An 18,347-nucleotide genomic window follows, 5' to 3' on the forward strand; every position below is an offset into this window, starting at 1 on the left:
GCCACCACGGCAGCTGACAGATAAGACGCATTCATGTCTTGAAAACATCAAAACCAGATGAAAGCACAGCATTAAAGCAATTAAAACCAAAACTACAGTATTTATTTGTTTGTTTGTGTGTTTGTTTGTTTATCACATTTATATACCGCCACTCCCAGCATGTTGGCTCGTGGTGGTTTACATCCAATAAAAAATAACATAAAAACATCATCATAAAACCACATAAAAACCATAAGAATTTCATACATTTCAAACATTGAAACCCCAAATGTCCTGCAGGAAGCAGCAGAGATGTGTAGTTAGTGTATTAAAAGTGCTCACCAAAGCACACCAGAGCACGCAACCCTAATAAGGCCTTTCTCCTGTGTGAACTCTTCACATACAAAAAACATAGAAACCAACAATTAGAGCAAAGGGCAGGGAGAAGTCATCACCAAGGGAAGGCGAGGCATGGCTGGTGTAAACAAAGAGACCAAGTAACTGCTTTGCACCTGGCCATTCACTACAGGAAGAATACAGTTCAGGAGAACATATCCCAGGCCGGTCTCACAGTCTAACTTCCAAGGCCCATTCCGCACACGCTGGATAATGCACTTTCAATGCACTTTAGATTATGCTGTTCCACACAGGAAAAGCCAGCTGCAAAAGCACTTTGAAAGTGCATTACCCAATGTTTGTGCAGAATGGTTCCTGGGCCAGTGAATTTTCCTGGGGAGTTATTTCCTAGTACTTTTAATTCCCCCGCTCCTAGAAATTTTGGTTGTAAAATTTTGGGGCTGCAAAGCTTCCAGTATAAGGGCCAATTCACGAATGTCCAGCAGTGGGAGTGGCTATTTCCCGTCTCCGTTCTGACACTGTTTCCATGATGCTGGAATGGAGGATTCACATGGAAGAGGTGGCACCAGACAAGGGTCAGACAAAGGAGGTGTGTGGATTTCCCGACTTGCCCCAGCCCCTCCTACATGGTTTCTTTGTTCTTTCATTACCAAGAACTCCACATGAGGGGTAACATACAAGGGTGAAAACAGGCAGCACAAATTCTGTCTAAGCCAAACTGTATCTGTGTACATAGGACTTTTGTGTTTAAAAGCTCAGAGCCGGCTTAATTTTTACACCGATCATTGAAAGCATCCTTCTTCGCCTCCCCTGCATTTTTACATTGTAATTCCCCATTTTGGCAGGTTTTTCTTTCCTCTTAGCCTAGATCTGTTTCTTCAGGCTTCCCTCTCTATAGCATCTATCATTTTTAAGGGAGACAAGACATAATGGACAATCATAACAATGGAACAAAGTTTGAGTCCTGTGCTACCTTTAAGACCAACAAAGTATTATTCTGGGTAGAAGCATTTGCACTCAAACATACCCAGAATAAAACTTGGTCTGCTCCCTCAGGCCAGCACAGCTACCCCACCTGAATCTCTCACAACCATGGTAATTATTTCTATTTTTTAAATCAACAGATGCTGGGAAGAAGCCTTGGGAAAGAAGCAACTCAGTGGAAAAACCCGTCGCTTCATTACTGTCTAGGTAAGCTACAGAGGGTCGTTTCAAGGACATCTCTATGCGCTGGTTTGTGAGCATGATGCTTCTGCATGCCCTCATTCCATATCTTGTTTCGTTCCATTGCCATAGAAGCCTATCGGTGGGGAAGAGTCCTGAACCTAAGAGCCCTATTCAGTTTCAGCCATCTTTTAGGTACTGGGGGGGAAAAAATTTCTCTGGCTCTTTTGTTATCTCACCTTTGCAAAGTCGTGTCATTTCTTCATTCATCGACTAACAACTTGTCTGCCTTGTTACAGTCTGTCACTGTTTGCACTGCTCTGCTGTTTAACACGCTGTTGTCTCAGAGGGGCTCGGGCAGGGGTTAATGCCAATGTGAAGCTATATTTGCTGAACTCTGCAGTGCATACCAGGCTGTACGTGGCCTTTGGGTGACTCAGAATACATGAGATAAAAAAGAATAATCATATGGGAGTGTCCCCGAGATTGCCATCACTGTGTATACTAGTTACTTCCATGCCCTGAATAGCCCAGGCTAGCGTGATCTTCTCCGATTTCAGAAACTAAGCAAGGACAACCTGGTTATTCTTTGGATTGGAGACTCCCAAGGAGGGTCGTGATTCCGAGGCTGGTTATGTCAAACCATCTCTGAACCTCTCTTGCCTGGAAACCCCAAGGGGACACCCTAATTCAGCTGTGACACGACAGCTAGTTACTTTTTCAAGATTTAGCCAGTTCCGGCTCAGTGGCATGGTTCAGATGTAACAGGAAGCCGTAACTTGTATCTTATCACACTTGTCTTTCTCTGTGCTTGTATAAAGGAGTCTCAAAGCAGTTTACAGTCTCCTTCTCTTTCCTCTCCCCACAACAGACACCCTGTCAGGGAGGTGAGGCTGAGAGAGCCTTGATATTACTGCTCAGTCAGAACAGTTTTATCAGTGCCGTGGCAAGCCCTAAGCCACCCAGCTGGCTGCATGTGGAGGAGTATGGAATCAAACCCGGCTTGCCAGATTAGAAGTCTGCACTCCTACCCACTACACCAAGTAGGGGGGAGGCTTGGGGGCCAATGGGGGCGATTGGCTCAGGGCGACCTCCACCAAATGGCTTAGGTTCCATAATGATTAGTGACCACTGGCACAGGTTAAGGGGGGCGTTATGTATAGATCAGGCTTTCTCAACTACGGTTTCATGACAACCCTGGAAGAGTTTCCCAGACAGGTGAGAATTAATTGATTTTAAAATATATATTTTTACATTTGTTGGCCATTTATCAGGTTATATGACCATATATAGTCATGTCAACCCACCCCTCCCCAATGGCCAATGTTGGGCCTGGAGGGGGTGGGGAGAGGAAGGGCCCTGGTGGGTCCCTACAGCTATACTTCCCAACCACATTCTGCACGATTGCGCCACTTCCAGGGTTTCTCGAAGCCTGAAGAATGTTTCAGGGGTTTCTCGATGCTAAAAAAGTTGAGAAAGGCCGGTATAGCTGGTGCTCCTTGAGCTGCATGTCAAATGGCGTGTGACTTAAGCCCTGATGTGTTTTTATGGGGAAACAAGGGCAGGTGTACAAGGGAGCCTTGGCCACTAATCTAGCACAGTAAATTATTAACTCCCATAAAAGGCTCCGCCATCAAGTTGCCATGGAAACTATCTCGTTTTAGCATGGCCAATCAAAAATCCTCACGTACGCAGATGTGGTTCTCCCTTTTCCCAGGTCATTCTCAGGCAGGAAAGTCAGGTCTTTCCAAAGGCCGCTGCTTGCTTAGTAAGCCCATGCCGACCGTCTGGTTTTTCTGAGTGATGCAAGAGGGAACCAAGGCCATAATGTGCCTCGAGAACAATGCAGTGTGCTTCCAGCTTGTTGTTCTGTGCTGCCTTGTACAGCAAGGAATTGCTGGCCGAGGGGTTCCATTCAGACATCATGCAAAACCATGGTTTATTTTAGGGCCTAGTCTGGACACAATAGATAATGCACTTTCAATGAATTTTAGAAGTAGATTTTCCTCTTCTGCACAGGAAAATCCAGCTGCCAAACCACATTGAAAGTGCATTATCCTATGTGTGCGGAATGGGCCTAGATTGGTTTTCAAAACCCGGATTCAGCTTGTAGTCCTTGGAATCCTGGTTTGTCTTGACAAATGGCCTTTGCTGTTTACTGAGGAGGCTTGGTTGGTCATCCTGCCTGCCATGTTTTGAAAGCAGCAGCAGCAGAGAACAAGCTGGGAGGTCTGTGTTTGGTGTGAGAAGCCGAAATAGAAGCTAGTTAGGTTAAGGGACATACCAATGTGACTCTCCCTTTTGCTAGGTCATTCTCAAGTAGGAAATGGAAGTCTGTTCAAAGGCTACTTGCTCAGCAAGACCATTCTGATGGCCAGGTTTTGCTGAGTGATGCAAGAGGGAACCGTGGAGCGTCAAACTAGGGTTTAATTTCCTGCCTTGACGTGCCCTAACTAGCCACAGTTGGTAGAATGATTGCGCTAACAATAATTTATAAAGCCATACTTTTGCATGATGTCTGATAGAGATAATGACATAACTAAACATAGTGAGTGGTTTTGGAACTCAGCGATAAACCTTTTTTTGCCTTTCCCTCTCATTTTCTCTCTCTCAAGGATGAAGCCAGCAAGCAGCAGCAATGACGTGGCGATGGACACCTTAGATTTTGATCGCATGAAGCAAGTGAGTTAGGGGGCCTACCCTTTCATACATGCGGATGGGACTTTCTGAACTGGATGTCAACAAGAGTAGTTTCTCTCTTTGAACAGGGCCAGTGGGTGGCCTGGTTAGAGTCGTTTCAGTAGACACAAAATGAATGTCAGGGTGGCTAGCAAAATGGCATCTGTGGAAACAGACTGCAGCTCATAAGTCTCGGAAATTTGGGGACTTCCACCCTCCTTTAGGAAATCACAGCCAGTGGACGGGGCCTCCGGAAGTCTACTGGACGTTCAGGTTTCTGGTTGGCACCTCTGGCTCTATTCATTTTAAAAGGCCGTAATTTTCTACATCAGTAGTTGTGGCCTCCAGAGGTTTTGGAGACCAGGGGTAGTCAACCTGTGGTCCTCCAGATGCCCATGGACTACAATTCCCATGAGCCCCTGCCAGTAGACCATGGGAAGATAGGTGGTGATTAAGAGCACTTTGCCTCTCCTTCCCTATTCATGCTGCCTTGGGAGGGGTGGGGGGTGGAGGAGGGAAATTGAAATTCCAGAACCTGGGGGAGGGGAGCAGAACTGAAAAAAAGAATCCCGAAAGCCAGTGCCCAAAATGTGGATCTAAATTTGATGCCATTTTTTTGGGAAGTGCTCACACCTATACCAAACACATTTACACTGTGAGCCTCCCTTGTGGCTAACCCTGCCATGACCATATGGAGGAAGAACTTCACAGCTTGCTTGGTTCCTAAAAAGGCTGTTTTCAAGGGCTGGCTATTCCCCGTTCCCCTGACTTCCATGGTTTTCAAAACAGTATCTGAATGTTACAAAATTTCTGCCTAGAAAGCACGTTAATGTTTTGCTCTTGCCAAGTGTTGCAGCGTAGCTATGCAAAGCATAGATTCATACTCCCCATCCAAGACAATCGGCATCTTGGCTGCATGCTTCCCAGGTAGGAAATGCTTGAGGGGACTCCGCTTCCAGATGCACCAGCCCATAGATTATGTAAGAGCTTCCACTGCATGCATACACGTACATAACTGTGTTTATCTTATGCCACCTATCCAGCAGTCCTAAAGGAAATGAAAGAAATGTGAAGACGTCTCCTCCTGCCTCCTTTGTCTGCCTGATCTGGCCTCCGGCCTCTTTGTTCTTGTGCACGGAGCCTCCAGCTGAGTCTCAACTGAGGCTATGCCTTTTTGATATTGGCAGACGGACAGAGGGACTGGTTACACACCCATGAGGCCAACAAAACGGAGCTTGGGCTCCCGAAAGCTTATACCCTGAAAATCTTGGTCTCTGAAGTAGGGCTGGACTTGAATCTAACTGTTCTATCGCAAACACTCAGTGAGTCTTCAGCATGGTCCTGAGCTTTATATGTGGTAGTTCCTCTGTTATGGAACAGGCTGCCTGATAAGAAGAGGGATGGGAACTTATTAGGTCGATAATATCAGGTGTTGGGGAAATAATTTATGCAACTAGAAGGTCTAATTTACCATCATGCATCCCTGCCTTTTGGTGGATTATGTTCTTTCAGGAGATGTTCTGCTGTAATCTTAAGGTACTGGGTACAATACCTGAGGATCTTCCTAATTTGGCTCCCGTATTGGAGAAGGATGCATGTAGTAGGAGTACTTATATGCGATCTGGTAATGCTCCAGGCTCATAGGGTCCAGAATGACTTAGGGCTGTTGGAACCAGTTTTTTCTCCCAGTTGAAATTCTCCCATTTGGGAGCATTCTATAATCATTCCAATTTTCAAAAGGGATAATAGTAGTAACAGGTCTGATCCTGCAAGTTATGTCCCAATCAGCCTTTTACCATCTGTTGGGAACTCATGTTCTCCCCTTCTGGATCAAATTAGTTTGAGGAGAGGACTTGTCAGCATTGACCACTGCTTAATTCTTATCCACTTAGTATACAGCTGTGCCACAGGGGAAACTGGGTGTGGCTTTTATGTCCCACAAAGGGAGCATCTGAATCAGTCAGATAGACAAAGCTGTGGGAGAAACTAGAAGGATCGGCAGTTGATTAATTCTGGTTAATCAAGATGTTATGCAGGTTTGATGTGGTGATGAGGGGCAACTCTTTATGTTTTGATAGGGTAGTTAGATAAAGCTGTTTGCTTGCTCCGCTCCTTTTTAATTTATATTTAAACTAGCAAGAAAGCCCATTGCAAGCAGAAATGCAATGGGCACTATGACCCAGGAGACACAGGGAGGTGATCTCTTTCTGTCTCTGTGCAGTTTGGGGCCAGCTCTCTCTCTCTCTCTCTCTCTCTCTCTCTCTCTCTCTCTCTCTCTCTCTCCGTCGCAGCAGGGGTGGCTCTCTCTGTGTCTCTGTCAGCAGCTTGGGGCAGCTTTCTCTGTCTTTCTGTGCCTCCCTCGCAGCAGAAGCAATAGGAGGGAATGAGGGCTCATATGTGGTCTGACAGGGCTCTATGTGTCTCTCTGTGTCTCTGGCATGTCTGAGAGGAATGTGGCTAGCGTCCAGGGAGGGAGGGAGGGAGGGAGCTGTAGGGGCAGGGCCAATCCAACTTGGACAGCCAGACATGTTCCACCCCCAAGGCTGTTTCGCAAATATATAGAGGAACCATGGCTAAGGATAAGGATAATCAGATGTTGAGCCTCACATTCCCTGAGTTTTATGCCGTTATATTAGCTTCAGAAGAATTGCTGCTGCTGCTTTATGCTGACGATTGTGTTCTTATCATACTAAGATTGATCTGAAGAGTCTTCTGAAATATTTATCAAATTACTGTTTCGGAGTTTCAAATAAACCACAATAAATAAACTACAATGAATCTAAAATGCTGGTTTTCTCAAAAAAAAATAGCAATTTAAGACTTTTTAATGGATCATAGCAAACTCTCATACTGGACCATTTAGGATGTTTTGTTGCTTTGGGAATTGTTTTCTCTTCAAGCATTTCTTGGTCACCCCACCTTATTGCAGTGAATAAGAGTAAGCCTATTACTAGAACGATCTTATGTTTCTTTTTCTCTGGGAGAGGAAGATAGATCCCTGGCGCAATTCAGGTGTTCAATTCAAAAAATTATTTCTCAGCTGCTCTGTGGTGTTACTGTCTGGATCTCTATGATCTTGGGATCTATTGATCAACCCCTTTGTCAGTTTGCACGTAGGATAATGGGTGTCACTCAATGTATTTCAGATATGTGTCTCAGAGATGAACTAGGCCAAAAGTCGTTGGAAGCTAGAGCGTGGCTTAGTGCTTTTAAACTTAGAATAAAGACTATCTTTACTATAGAAGTGGATGGATTGCTGTTTTCTCTCAAGATGCTTATTACTCAATATGGATGATGGCTGTTGACACTAGGGCCTAGTCTGCACACAGAGGATAACGCTCTTTCAATGTGCTTTGGCAGCTGGATGTTCCTGTACAGAAAATGAAAATCTACTTCTAAAGTGCATTGAAAGTGCATTATCTATTGTGTGCAGAATAGGCCTAGATTACAACAGCTGGGCCTTACATTAGAAGAAATTCACTAGCTGGTTAAGGCAGAGACCCTAGGTGTCATCAAGCGGTCTCTCACCAAGCTCAATAGCATGGTAATTTGCGTTTGTAGCGTTCGTTTGATTCAATGCCAGGGCGTTTTCTCTATTTCGTTTTAATACTAACCCTTCTGAATTATTGTGTAGGAGATTTGATAATATTCCATATTCAGGTCGTCTTTTTCCTTGTGGCCTGAGTAAAATGGAGACATTATCTCAAAAAGTTCTGGACTGTTCCTTTTGTACTGTTTTTAGGAATTGATGTATTTTCCCTCTTATCACCTTTATCCAGTAGTTCTTGAAGGGGTGATATTCCCTACCTGATGTTAGGCAGTGATCCAAATATAAGCTTATTGGTTGCTGAATTCCTCTCTGTCATCTTTTCCTTCAAAAAATGAGTACTCTTTTAGTCATTGCTCAGGACCTATTGATCAGAGGAGCTCAGGAAAGGGAAAGGAAAGCAAAACCACCAAGATTTTCAGTGTACAAGTTTTCAAAACTCAAAACTCCCCCTGTCAGCTATGAATAGACCAGTGTAGCCTTAGTTCCTTCAAGGTATTTTTTATCAGTTGACTATTGTTTTCTCTTCTAGGAAATATTGGAGGAAGTCGTAAAAGAATTACACAAAGTAAAAGAAGAGATAATTGATGGTAAGGCAAACATTTTAAAAGTTGATCTTTGTTGTTCTGAAAGAGAAAAAAAGTGGTCTGCCCCCCCCCCCATGAACAACTTTGCCAATTGTTAAAGCATTAAAAAGAACCTCTTGTGGCGCAGGGTGGTAATGCAGCAGACATGCAGTCTGAAGCTCTGCCCATGAGGCTGGGAGTTCAATCCCAGCAGCCGGCTCAAGGTTGACTCAGCCTTCTATCCTTCCGAGGTCGGTAAAATGAGTACCCAGCTTGCTGGGGGGTAAACGGTAATGACTGGGGAAGGCACTGGCAAACCACCCCACATTGAGTCTGCCATGAAAACGCTAGAGGGCGTCACCCCAAGGGTCAGACATGACTCGGTGCTTGCACAGGGGATAACTTTACCTTTAAAGCATTCAAAACAAGCCAATAACCATCCAGAAGCATAACCTACCCACCCCTGAGTACAAAACCCATCTTAAACAACCCTCATGACAGTCCTTAGCCTAGGAACCTCTATTTTAAAAGTCTGGGTAAAAATCTTTCAGCATAGCTTCTAAAAGAGAGCCAGGGGGCATCAAGTAAGCTTCAAGGAGAAAGGGGCTTCGCCAGTGCACGTGGGGTTGCAGAGAGCAGGGCAAGAGCTGGTGGGGTAGTTCTCCACTCCCAAATCCTGGGAACTGGCGTTTGGTAACAGGAAAAACATTTTATTAAACCAGTTTGTGTGTGGAGCAACTGTTCTAGAAAGTCCCTTGGAATGGTCTATTTCTTCCGCTTGGTCTCAGACCTGAGTGAACGCTGAGTTATGTAGCAACCGAAGAGATTGGAAAGTCATGCCCGATGGAAAGCAAGTCCCCCACCTATGTTTATGCACCAGCTTTTGCCGAGCCTTCAGCAAACAGTCTCATTATTAGCAAGAAAGCACCTTTGCCTTGGCAGGCCTCCAGATTAAAAGATAAGGCCATCGGCCAGCATTTCAAACTTGCATGGGAGGAGGACAGTGAGGTTTCCCACCTAGGTTGCTAGCTGAATTAGAGGACTGTTCAAAAGGGGAACCAAAGGATACGCTACATTAACATTTGTTGAGTCTATCCCCCCCACCCATCTTTATTATCCGTTAGTATGCAAATATGCTCGCGTAGGTGCGCCCAGGAGAAGATGCATAGCCATTGGAGATAGGTTTCATCAACACTGCGGTCGCGTGCGAGAACAGAATAGCTCTGGGGCTCCAGGCTGAGACTGTTGTCTTCAGGGGGCAAGAACCCAGCCCAGGATCAATCAGATGATTGGTCGATGGTGCACAGAGCTTGGAGTGCCCTGCAGGGCACAGCAGTGACATATCTAAATGAACTGCACTTCAAGGTATACCACATATAATCCATTATAAATTGACGACTAAGTCTTTTCAGCTTCCACAAGTTATGAAAATTTACTTCAATAAAATGTGATATGATGTTTTAGCTTTGTTATGAACATATCTAAAAATATCTCTTCATAAGAGGGGTGTGAGGTCCCAATTAAGACATACAACATGTACCCAAACGTGGGACTTCTGAGCACCCAACCCCGACCTTTCTTTGAAGCAAAACTGACCCTGCAGAATCTGGGAACCTCACAGTTCTTTATGTTTACATTTATACCCCGTCCTTCCCCCAAGGTGGCTTACAGAAATTTTAAAAATACATATCTTTTAAATTACTTATTACATTTAAACTTAAAAAAAAAAACACTCAAATACTAACACTAAACAAATCGCTTTCAGCCATCTCCTACCCCAAGTAAAAAAGAGAGGGAGGAGTAAGATATTTACTTAGGTAGACTTCATCTGGATGGGTTGTAGACAGACACGGAGGCCAGCACTAAGCCCAGGCCTCAGCCAAAGGCCTGCTGGGACAACTCTGTTTAAGGTCCCACAGGGCCCTGAGCTCATTTGGTAGAGCGTTCTACCACGCTGGTTGATGCTAGTTTGACTTCCTTGGGGCCAGGGATCATAAGCAGATTTTGTTGGCTGGAACATAACGTTCTTTTGGGGTATATAGCTGAAGAATCATAGAGTTGGAAGGGACCTCCAGGTTCATCTAGAACAGTGGTCCCCAACCTTTTTATCATTGGGGACCAGTCAACGCTTGACAATTTTACTAAGGCCCGGGGCGGGGGTAGTCTTTTGCTGAAGGACGTCGTCGGCGCCTGAGCCCCTGCTCCACTTGCTTTCCCCCTGGTGCCCCTGACTTCCCACCGCTTGCTGGGAGGGGCGCTGCCAGCAGCAGCTGCACAGTGCCATGCCGAAGGGGAGCCCCACTCATGGCGGCCGCTGGAGAGTACCAAAGGTGAGCCGGTGGCAGAGTAGCAGGGCAGCCCCCGAGGCAGCAGCTGGGGAGGAGGACGAGGAGGAGCTGCGGCCCAGTACCAACTGATCCACGAACTGGTACCGGTCCCCGGACCGGGGGTTGGGGACCTCTGATCTTGAAGAGACAGTCCCGTATATATACCACCCCAAGCCGGCTTGCTCGGAAAGCAGTATAGTATTTAAATAAACAAATAAAAATAAAAAATAAATGTCAGGTTCTTACTTCCTAGTGAAGGTATTACATTCTTGACATTGGGGGGGGGGGGTTTACAAGCCTAAGACCCCCTCTCAGAGTCCCCACACACAGGAGGTTTTGTTAAACTGTTTAAGGTCCCAGAGGACCTTAAACTCATTTGGCAGAGCATTTCACCGGTCTGGTTGAGGCCAGTTTGACTTCCTTGGAATGCCCTGGGCTCTCCTGTGCCTACTAGTTAGCTCTCATAGTGTTCCCCCGCCCCCCAATCTCTCCCACCACACTGCCTGCCTGTCCTGTTTCTGACGGTGGTGGGTGCCCCTGGTAGAGCCACGGCCATGTCCACGAGGAATGCAGAGGCTTTGGTGCACCACCCACATAACTCATCTTCAGTAGTGGTACACAGCATATACAGCTGGGAGCACAGGTGACAAAGCCCTGACAAGCAAGCCGTGGAAGGACATGAGCAAAGGCATCAGGGGGAGCAATGAGTCAGTAGCAATGAGCCAGCCAGAAGGTATAGGGCCTGCCCCACCTCAGGGTATGCTGACAGCAGGCCTGGCCCTAAGGCTCATGCTTTATTCTCTGGCTCCAGATTCCAGGTTGGCCCACGATGGCAGCTGGCCTTAGCTTCAATTCTTGGCTTAAAGCTTGTTTCATTGTGTGTGTGTGTGCGTGTTTTTTTTTTCCAGCCATCAGGCAAGAGTTGAGTAGAATCAGCACAACATAATGTCCGTGGAGCCAACTGGAAGGTACCAAGGATGTGAAAGGCCATTGGATCATTTCAGAGCGTACCCAGAATCACGTGCAAAGGCGGAAGAGGACACCTGGCACCGCCTTTTGTTCTTAAAACCCTTTTTATTAGCAGACTCAGAAGACTTTGAAGCTTGCTGCTGCCTTGGAGTTGCTTCATTTAAAAGAAAAAAAAGAAAAGAAAAAAAAAGTCTTAAAAATCTTACAAAAGAAAATATTAAAATTTAAATTTCTGGATTTTTAAAAAATTTCATCTGACAATGCGCAACGGATTTGGTCAGCCTTTTTTTTGTATTTTGTATTTGCTTATTTAAATGTATGACCTTTTTTTTTTCCTTTTTAGTATAGTAGGTAAGGAAACACGTGAACCATTCGCTTTTACTAGGTGACTTCGAAGTAATTTTACCGGTAGTCTGCAATGTAAACGAAGACCCTTTTTGCCAACAGAAACCTATTAGTGGCATCGCCAGGGGAGGCAGAGGGATGCCTGCTGGGTCAGCCAGCAAACCCCGGGCCTCAGAGCTATCACAATATTAAAGCGGTACATCAGTGCATCACAGTATCTGTGTTCATATTGGTAATAAATTGTTCATTGTCCATGTGGCCTTGATCAGCTTTTATTTTGTCTTTCTGCAGTGAACATGGATTCCACTGCATGGGGGCTTTGTTTAGGTATCAGAGATGGCCAAGTTGGGGTCCCTAATGTGATGCCCGTGTTGAATGGGGACAGGTCGTGTTTTTGCCCAGCAGGGCTACTGATTAACCTCTGGAGGAGGTCTGAGGGGCATCTGCAGATTTTCTTTTGTAAATGTTGCTTTAAGAGCTGCCACCGTAGCCAAAGCTTCTTCACTGTGCTACGGTGCATGTGTTCATTTGAAAAGGTGTCCTGTAAAATAGAACTTGTGCCTGGAGTGTTGAAGAGTTATTAGACTGACTAGGGGCAAAGCCCGTTGTATCCAGGAATACAGCGGGCGCTAGAGCTTGGCAGTGGGAAGAGGAAGGGGAGGAGTTGTCCAGTCTGTAAGGGCATGGGGTTGAATGTGTGTGTTGTGTGGGAGGTTGTGGTGGCATGGGACTGGAGAGATGAGGGTATGGGACTGGAGAGATGGGTGTCAAGAAACTGTGTTTTGGAATGTTTGGAATTGTGGCATAGTGGTTACAGATGAGCTTTCCAGAGCCATGTCTTCAGTTATGTGAAGGGAAAACCAGACTGGAGACTCTTCTTAGGGGGCATTACATGGCAACCAATTCCTCCCAGTTCTGCGTTCAACCTCATTTCCCTTCTTGTGTGAATTAGGCCACAGACACCGAAATGTTCCCCTGCCCTAATCCACATGGGGTAGTCACAGTACACAGGTCTCCGCCCTGTTCTTCCTGTTTCCATTTTTTTACTGTTGATAATATGTTATGTGCCCACATGCTTCGTTCACTGTTGCTCCTTAGAAGAATAAGAACTGGATATTTTTACCCTGCTGTTTACTACCCAAAGGAGTCTCAAAGCGGTTTACAAACTCCTTTCCCCTTCCTCTCCCCACAATAGACAACCTGTGAGGGATATGGCGCTGTGAGAAGTCTGAGAGAACTGGGAATGGGCCACAGTCATCCAGCAGGCCTCAGGTGTCTCAAAACAGTTTCTAATCATCTTCCCGTCCTCTCCCTATAGCAGACTCCCCATGAGGGCAGTGGGGTAGAGACCCTCACTTGGAAGATGGCAACCCTAAGAAAAGGTCTCTCTGTGCACAGCAGTCTTGACCCTAGTCAGGTTTATGCACATCTAGGTAGTATGGAATTCCAGAACATGAACCTACAGCAATCTGGCAACCTTATCTCCTCTCTGCAATGTTTTCTTGACCTGAAATTGGTCAGGGGTGCTAGGTGGCTGTGAGGGCATTACACACTTTTGAGGATCCACTTCCACACTGAATATGTTCAGACCAGGGCCAACCTCCAGGTGGAGCCTGGAGATCTCCTGGGGCCATTCTGCACAAGGACCAATGTTGCCAGTTGTTCACAGAATGCAGAAACGCTATATTAAATAGTGGAATTTCGTCATTCCGCATACTTTTTATTTTAGTGGAATATAGAAGTCCCAGTAGCATTTCATTCATTCCCCACAGGTTTCCAGTCTCGTTGGAATCGCAACAAAGGAAGCGATTTTTTTCTGCGCTTCTTTCCACCCCTGGCCGTCAATCAAACGGAACAGCCAATGGGCTGTTGTGTTCATGCTCCCGAAAAGCCCCTTTCCCTTTAAGAACTGTTTTTTTTAAAAACCAAACACACCCGTTGCAACGAATCTGCGTTCAACCTTTTTGCTGGCGTAGGAGCTGGCGATTAATCATTTACACGCTCCTCAAGTAGCGTGTTTTTCAGGGGGAATCCATTTTTCCCGATTCCCCGAAAAATGCTACAATGAAGTGCTTTTTGCGGGAGTGTTGCAGATTGTGTGCGACGTCATGCGGAACCTTGAATTTGTAGCGTTTACCAAAGGTAAGACTTCTGCTATATTTAAGTCGTGCGGAATGGACCCTGGAATTGCTGTTCATCTCTAGACTATAAAGATCAGCCCCCCATGCAAAAATGGCTGCTTTGGAAGAGTGACTGTGTAGCATTGTATCCCACTGAAGGGATGCCAGCCTTCAGGGGGAGGGGGTCTGAGAATCCCCTGGAAGTAAAGTTCATCTCCAGGAAGTTAGGCTGAAGGGAAAGCTCTCTCCCCTCACATGCATCCCTTCAAAAGGAATGCATATGGTCCTAGACACCCCTTGGTTGCTTGGCTGGTGATGTCTGCCCTTCTGTAGCCTGAGGCCTACTGCTGGCAACTGCAGTCCCTGCTGTTGTTTGCAAGGCCAAGTTGTTGTCTAATAAAAGTGGATCACCTAGTTTTCCCTGAAGTCTCACTGTCTACTTTCCTCCTGGCAAATACTTTGTTCTGCCCTTCTGAAGCCTGAGGCCTACTGCTGGCAACTGCAGTCCCTGTTGTTGTTTGCAAGGCCAAGTTGTTGTCTAATAAAAGTGTATCACCTAGTTTTTCCTGAAGTCTCACTGTCTACTTTCCTCCTGGCAAACACTGTTTTCTGCCCTTCTGAAGCCTGAGGCCTACTTCTGGCAACTGCAGTCCCTGTTGTTGTTTGCAGGACCCAGTCGTTCCCTAATAAAGGTGGATCACATAGTTTTCCCTGAAGTCTCACTGTCTAATTTCCTGGAAAGCTAACTCCACTTCAAATTCTGGGCCACGTAGGCCTTTGATTTCATAGGGCCTTCCCGGCAAATAATGTTTTTTTTATTTACCAGGCCAAGCTTGAGAAAAGGCGCCTAAGTTCCCATGTCTCTCCAGCCATTTACCGGAGAGGGCCAGTTTGTCAAGGAGCATTGTCCTGTTGTGGCCCATTGCTTATGCAACACACCTTGTGATAAGGAGTGTCATGTGGTTATTAACTGCACTGGGGAAAGTATCTCCTTTGGGCAGTGCAGAACCTGCTTCCAGTAAATGCTGCTGACATCTGTAAGTTCAGAGAGAGAAAACTTCTGTCAAGTCATGCACCATTCATAATGTTAGACTTCTAGTCTGCCTCCCCCCCCAAAAAAAAATCTTAAAGGAAAAGCATTTATTCCTTCTCATCCTTTTAACTCTTATTCTCCAGTGGTCTGGCAGTCTCAACTTGTGGGAGAAGCTCCTCCTATGGGCAGACCTGGTCGGGGATACCAAGCAATTCCGGAGAGGGGAGGGGGCTTCTCTTTCAGAACCCAGGCTTCTACCTTGGCTGAAGGTCATTTGGCGTTATCGACAGCACTCCATGGAGCACTGCGATTCTGATTTTATTTCCTAAAATTGAAAGGGTACAGAGGAGAGCGACGAAGATGATCTGGGGCCAAGGTACCAAGCCCTATGAAGATAGGTTGAGGGACTTGGGAATGTTCAGCCTGGAGAAAAGGAGGTTGAGAGGGGACATGATAGCCCTCTTTAAGTATTTGAAAGGTTGTCACTTGGAGGAGGGCAGGATGCTGTTTCCATTGGCTGCAGAGGAAAGGACATGCAGTAATGAGTTTAAACTACCAGTACAACGATATAGGCTAGATATCAGGAAAACATTTTTCACAGTCAGAGTAGTTCAGCGGTGGAATAGACTGCCTAAGGAGGTGGTGAGCTCCCCCTCACTGGCAGTCTTCAAGCAAAGGTTGGATACACACTTTTCTTGGATGCTTTAGGATGCTTAGGGCTAATCCTGCGTTGAGCAGGGGGTTGAACTAGATGGCCTGTATGGCCCCTTCCAACTCTATGATTCTATGATTCCTCACTGGACTATGTCACTTTTTCTTTATTCTTCTCTGCCGTGCCTGTTGGAAGATCGGGTTGGGAAAGGAACAACATGGTTTAGAATCATAGAGCTGAAAGGGACCTTCAGGGTCATCTAGTCCAACTTCCTGCAGAAGGCAGGGAATTCACAACTACCTGCCCACCTGCAGTAACCCCAATTCCATGTCCAGATGATGTCCCAACTCCCCCCAAAATGACCAGAATCTCTGCCCAGTTTGGCCTGGAGGAAATTTGCTCTTCGAGGTGAGTTTTTGGTGACAAGAGGCGAACAGGCAGTCACTCCTTGTACCGGAGGCTCCCTTTACAACTTCTTCACCGCCCAGGATGTCCCAGCGGTGTGTCTCCAGCCTCAGGGCTAGGAACTTTCCCAGTTGTTCTCTCGAATCAGTGCCGCGATGGCTTTGGAGCACAGGAGGCCCTCCTGCTTCTAAAACTGTTAAGGAGAGGCCTTGACCAAAGCCCCTGGAGAGGGAGGGAAACAGTGGTGAGGGCAGGCCTTTCAGAGCCAGTCCCACAAGACAGCATAGCTTCTAGGCTTGAACTACCTTCCTCTCCCTCTCAGACCTCCACTCATCGTTCCCAACTAGAGACGGAATTAGTATGAAATTGTTCTATGGATCTTTCTGGGGATAATGCTCAGGCTAACCCTTGAGCTTGGATAAAGGAGGAAATGAAAAGAGAGATTAGGGAAGTCATTAGTCAGGCTATTCAGGGCATGAATATGAGGAATCTGAAGGCTGTGATTTGTCTTCCGGTAAGGAAGAGTGTGAACATTCTGATGAGGAAGAGCCCGTAGTTACTACTATGCAGATTCGTCTCTTCCCTCAGGAAGTCTTGATCTTTCCTAAAATACTGCATATTCCAGAGATTCCCCTTAACTACCAAGAGGTTGAAGTGCCTGATCTGAATAAAACAGCAGGTTCTGCTACTGTATTCTCAAACATGGATTCCCTCTTGCGATTCCATTTGCTACGGCAGGTTTTCTCAAGCAGGGTGTTGTGAAACCCTGGGGTTTCTTGACAGTCCTGGAAGGGTTTCTCCAATTGGATGGATGGGGGTGTCAGAACGACATCGGCTTGCCCTGGCTCTGTTTCTGATTTGGCATGGGTGGGGGCGATGGTACAGCCTAGGCCTGCTCCGGCCCTGTTTCTGCAGGCTCCAGGTACTGGTTCCCTTTGGTGAAGAAGAGCAAACTGGCAGCCAACCCTGAACGCAGGTATATGCTTCTATTCACAAATCATCTGAAAATATTTGTGTTTTCACTTCCTGTGCTGTGGGAGTTTCCTGGTGATGTCACATCTGGTGGGACTGTCTGGGTGATGTCACTTCTGGCTGGAAGGTGTGGCCTGCTGACATCACTTCCAGGGTTTCTCAAAGCCTGAAGAATGTTTTAGGGATTTCTCAACAGTAAAAAGGTTGCGCCAAGCTTCCCTACGGTATTCATAATGTCATCAAGATGTCGTGGGAGGTGCCAGCCAGACCCAAGTCGAATCATTCCATCATTTCTAAATTCTATTAACTTGTGGCAGTGGGATCCCTGTGATAGAAGGCTTGAGCAGTCCCTGTGTAAGAACTTTGAGACTTCTTCACCTTCCCTCAGGGCTTCCACGGCTCATTCTCTTTCCTCTTGGCCTTCAGACCTCTCAGCAGCAGATCCAAGGAGCTGAAAGGTTACTTGAAGAAATTTGCCCTTGCAGCAACCCTCTCTGCAGATGCCTCATTGAACACAAGCTGTTGGCCAGAGCTGTGGCTTCAAATGTTACAGTCAGAAGAAATACTTGGTTGCGTAGTGGATCCTCCATCCCAGGCTACAGTGACTACTAGTGTTCCTTTCAAGGGAATACGTCTACTCAGGGAAGGGAAGGATGGATACCTGGTGGAGGTTAATGAAGAAGTCACAGCCCTCATGTTAAAGAGGCTACAAAACCAAGAAACGGTTCTCTTCCTTTCAAGACACTAAGCCTTCCTCAGGATCAAAAGCAACTAGACTTGGTGATGCTAATTTAAGGTGACCAGATTGTCCCACTTTTGGAGGGACATCTGGGGGTACCTGGCAAATTGTACTTATGTTGACATTAAGAATATATATATATTATTTGCGTTCTATGTGTCCTATGAAAATTTTTGTTGTTCCAAATTTTTAATCAATTACCCCCCCCCCCCGGTCAATGGTCACCTTATGCTAATTCCTCTTTCTCCAGACCTGCAGAACAGAGTTTTGAGGACCCAAAAAGAATCCAGCAGGGTAACTATGACAAGGCTCACAACACATCAAACATAGGAGCTTATCTTCAGGGCTTTGTGACTCGGTGGAAGGACACAGTAAACAACAAATGGGTCCTAGATACTGGTTCAAATGGCTACTCCCTAGAATTCTCTCTTGTTTACTTGTATTGAGAAACTGATTTTCACAAAATCTCTTTATTCAGGCCATGTCTCTATCA

The 18,347-nt window shown here is 46.0% G+C and overlaps 1 protein-coding gene across 9 annotated transcripts in view; it reads left to right on the forward strand.

The window, feature by feature from the left end:
- The window catches only part of EVL (Enah/Vasp-like), a 188,655-nt gene extending 176,470 nt beyond the window's left edge, over positions 1-12,185 (forward strand). For 7 of the 9 annotated variants that reach the window (XM_077323666.1, XM_077323662.1, XM_077323670.1 and 4 more), the window contains 5 exons: positions 1,461-1,527; positions 1,633-1,695; positions 4,116-4,182; positions 8,259-8,316; positions 11,528-12,185. In XM_077323666.1, the coding sequence (XP_077179781.1) occupies positions 1,461-1,527; positions 1,633-1,695; positions 4,116-4,182; positions 8,259-8,316; positions 11,528-11,565 (293 nt within the window). In that variant the 3' untranslated portion in view covers positions 11,566-12,185. The remainder of the gene's footprint in view (positions 1-1,460; positions 1,528-1,632; positions 1,696-4,115; positions 4,183-8,258; positions 8,317-11,527) is intronic. The other 2 variants (XM_077323667.1, XM_077323668.1) reach the window with 1 other exon arrangement.
- The last annotated feature ends 6,162 nt before the right edge of the window (positions 12,186-18,347 follow it).

Source organism: Paroedura picta, chromosome 2 (genome assembly GCF_049243985.1).
Source record: "Paroedura picta isolate Pp20150507F chromosome 2, Ppicta_v3.0, whole genome shotgun sequence".
Lineage (NCBI taxonomy): Eukaryota > Metazoa > Chordata > Lepidosauria > Squamata > Gekkonidae > Paroedura > Paroedura picta.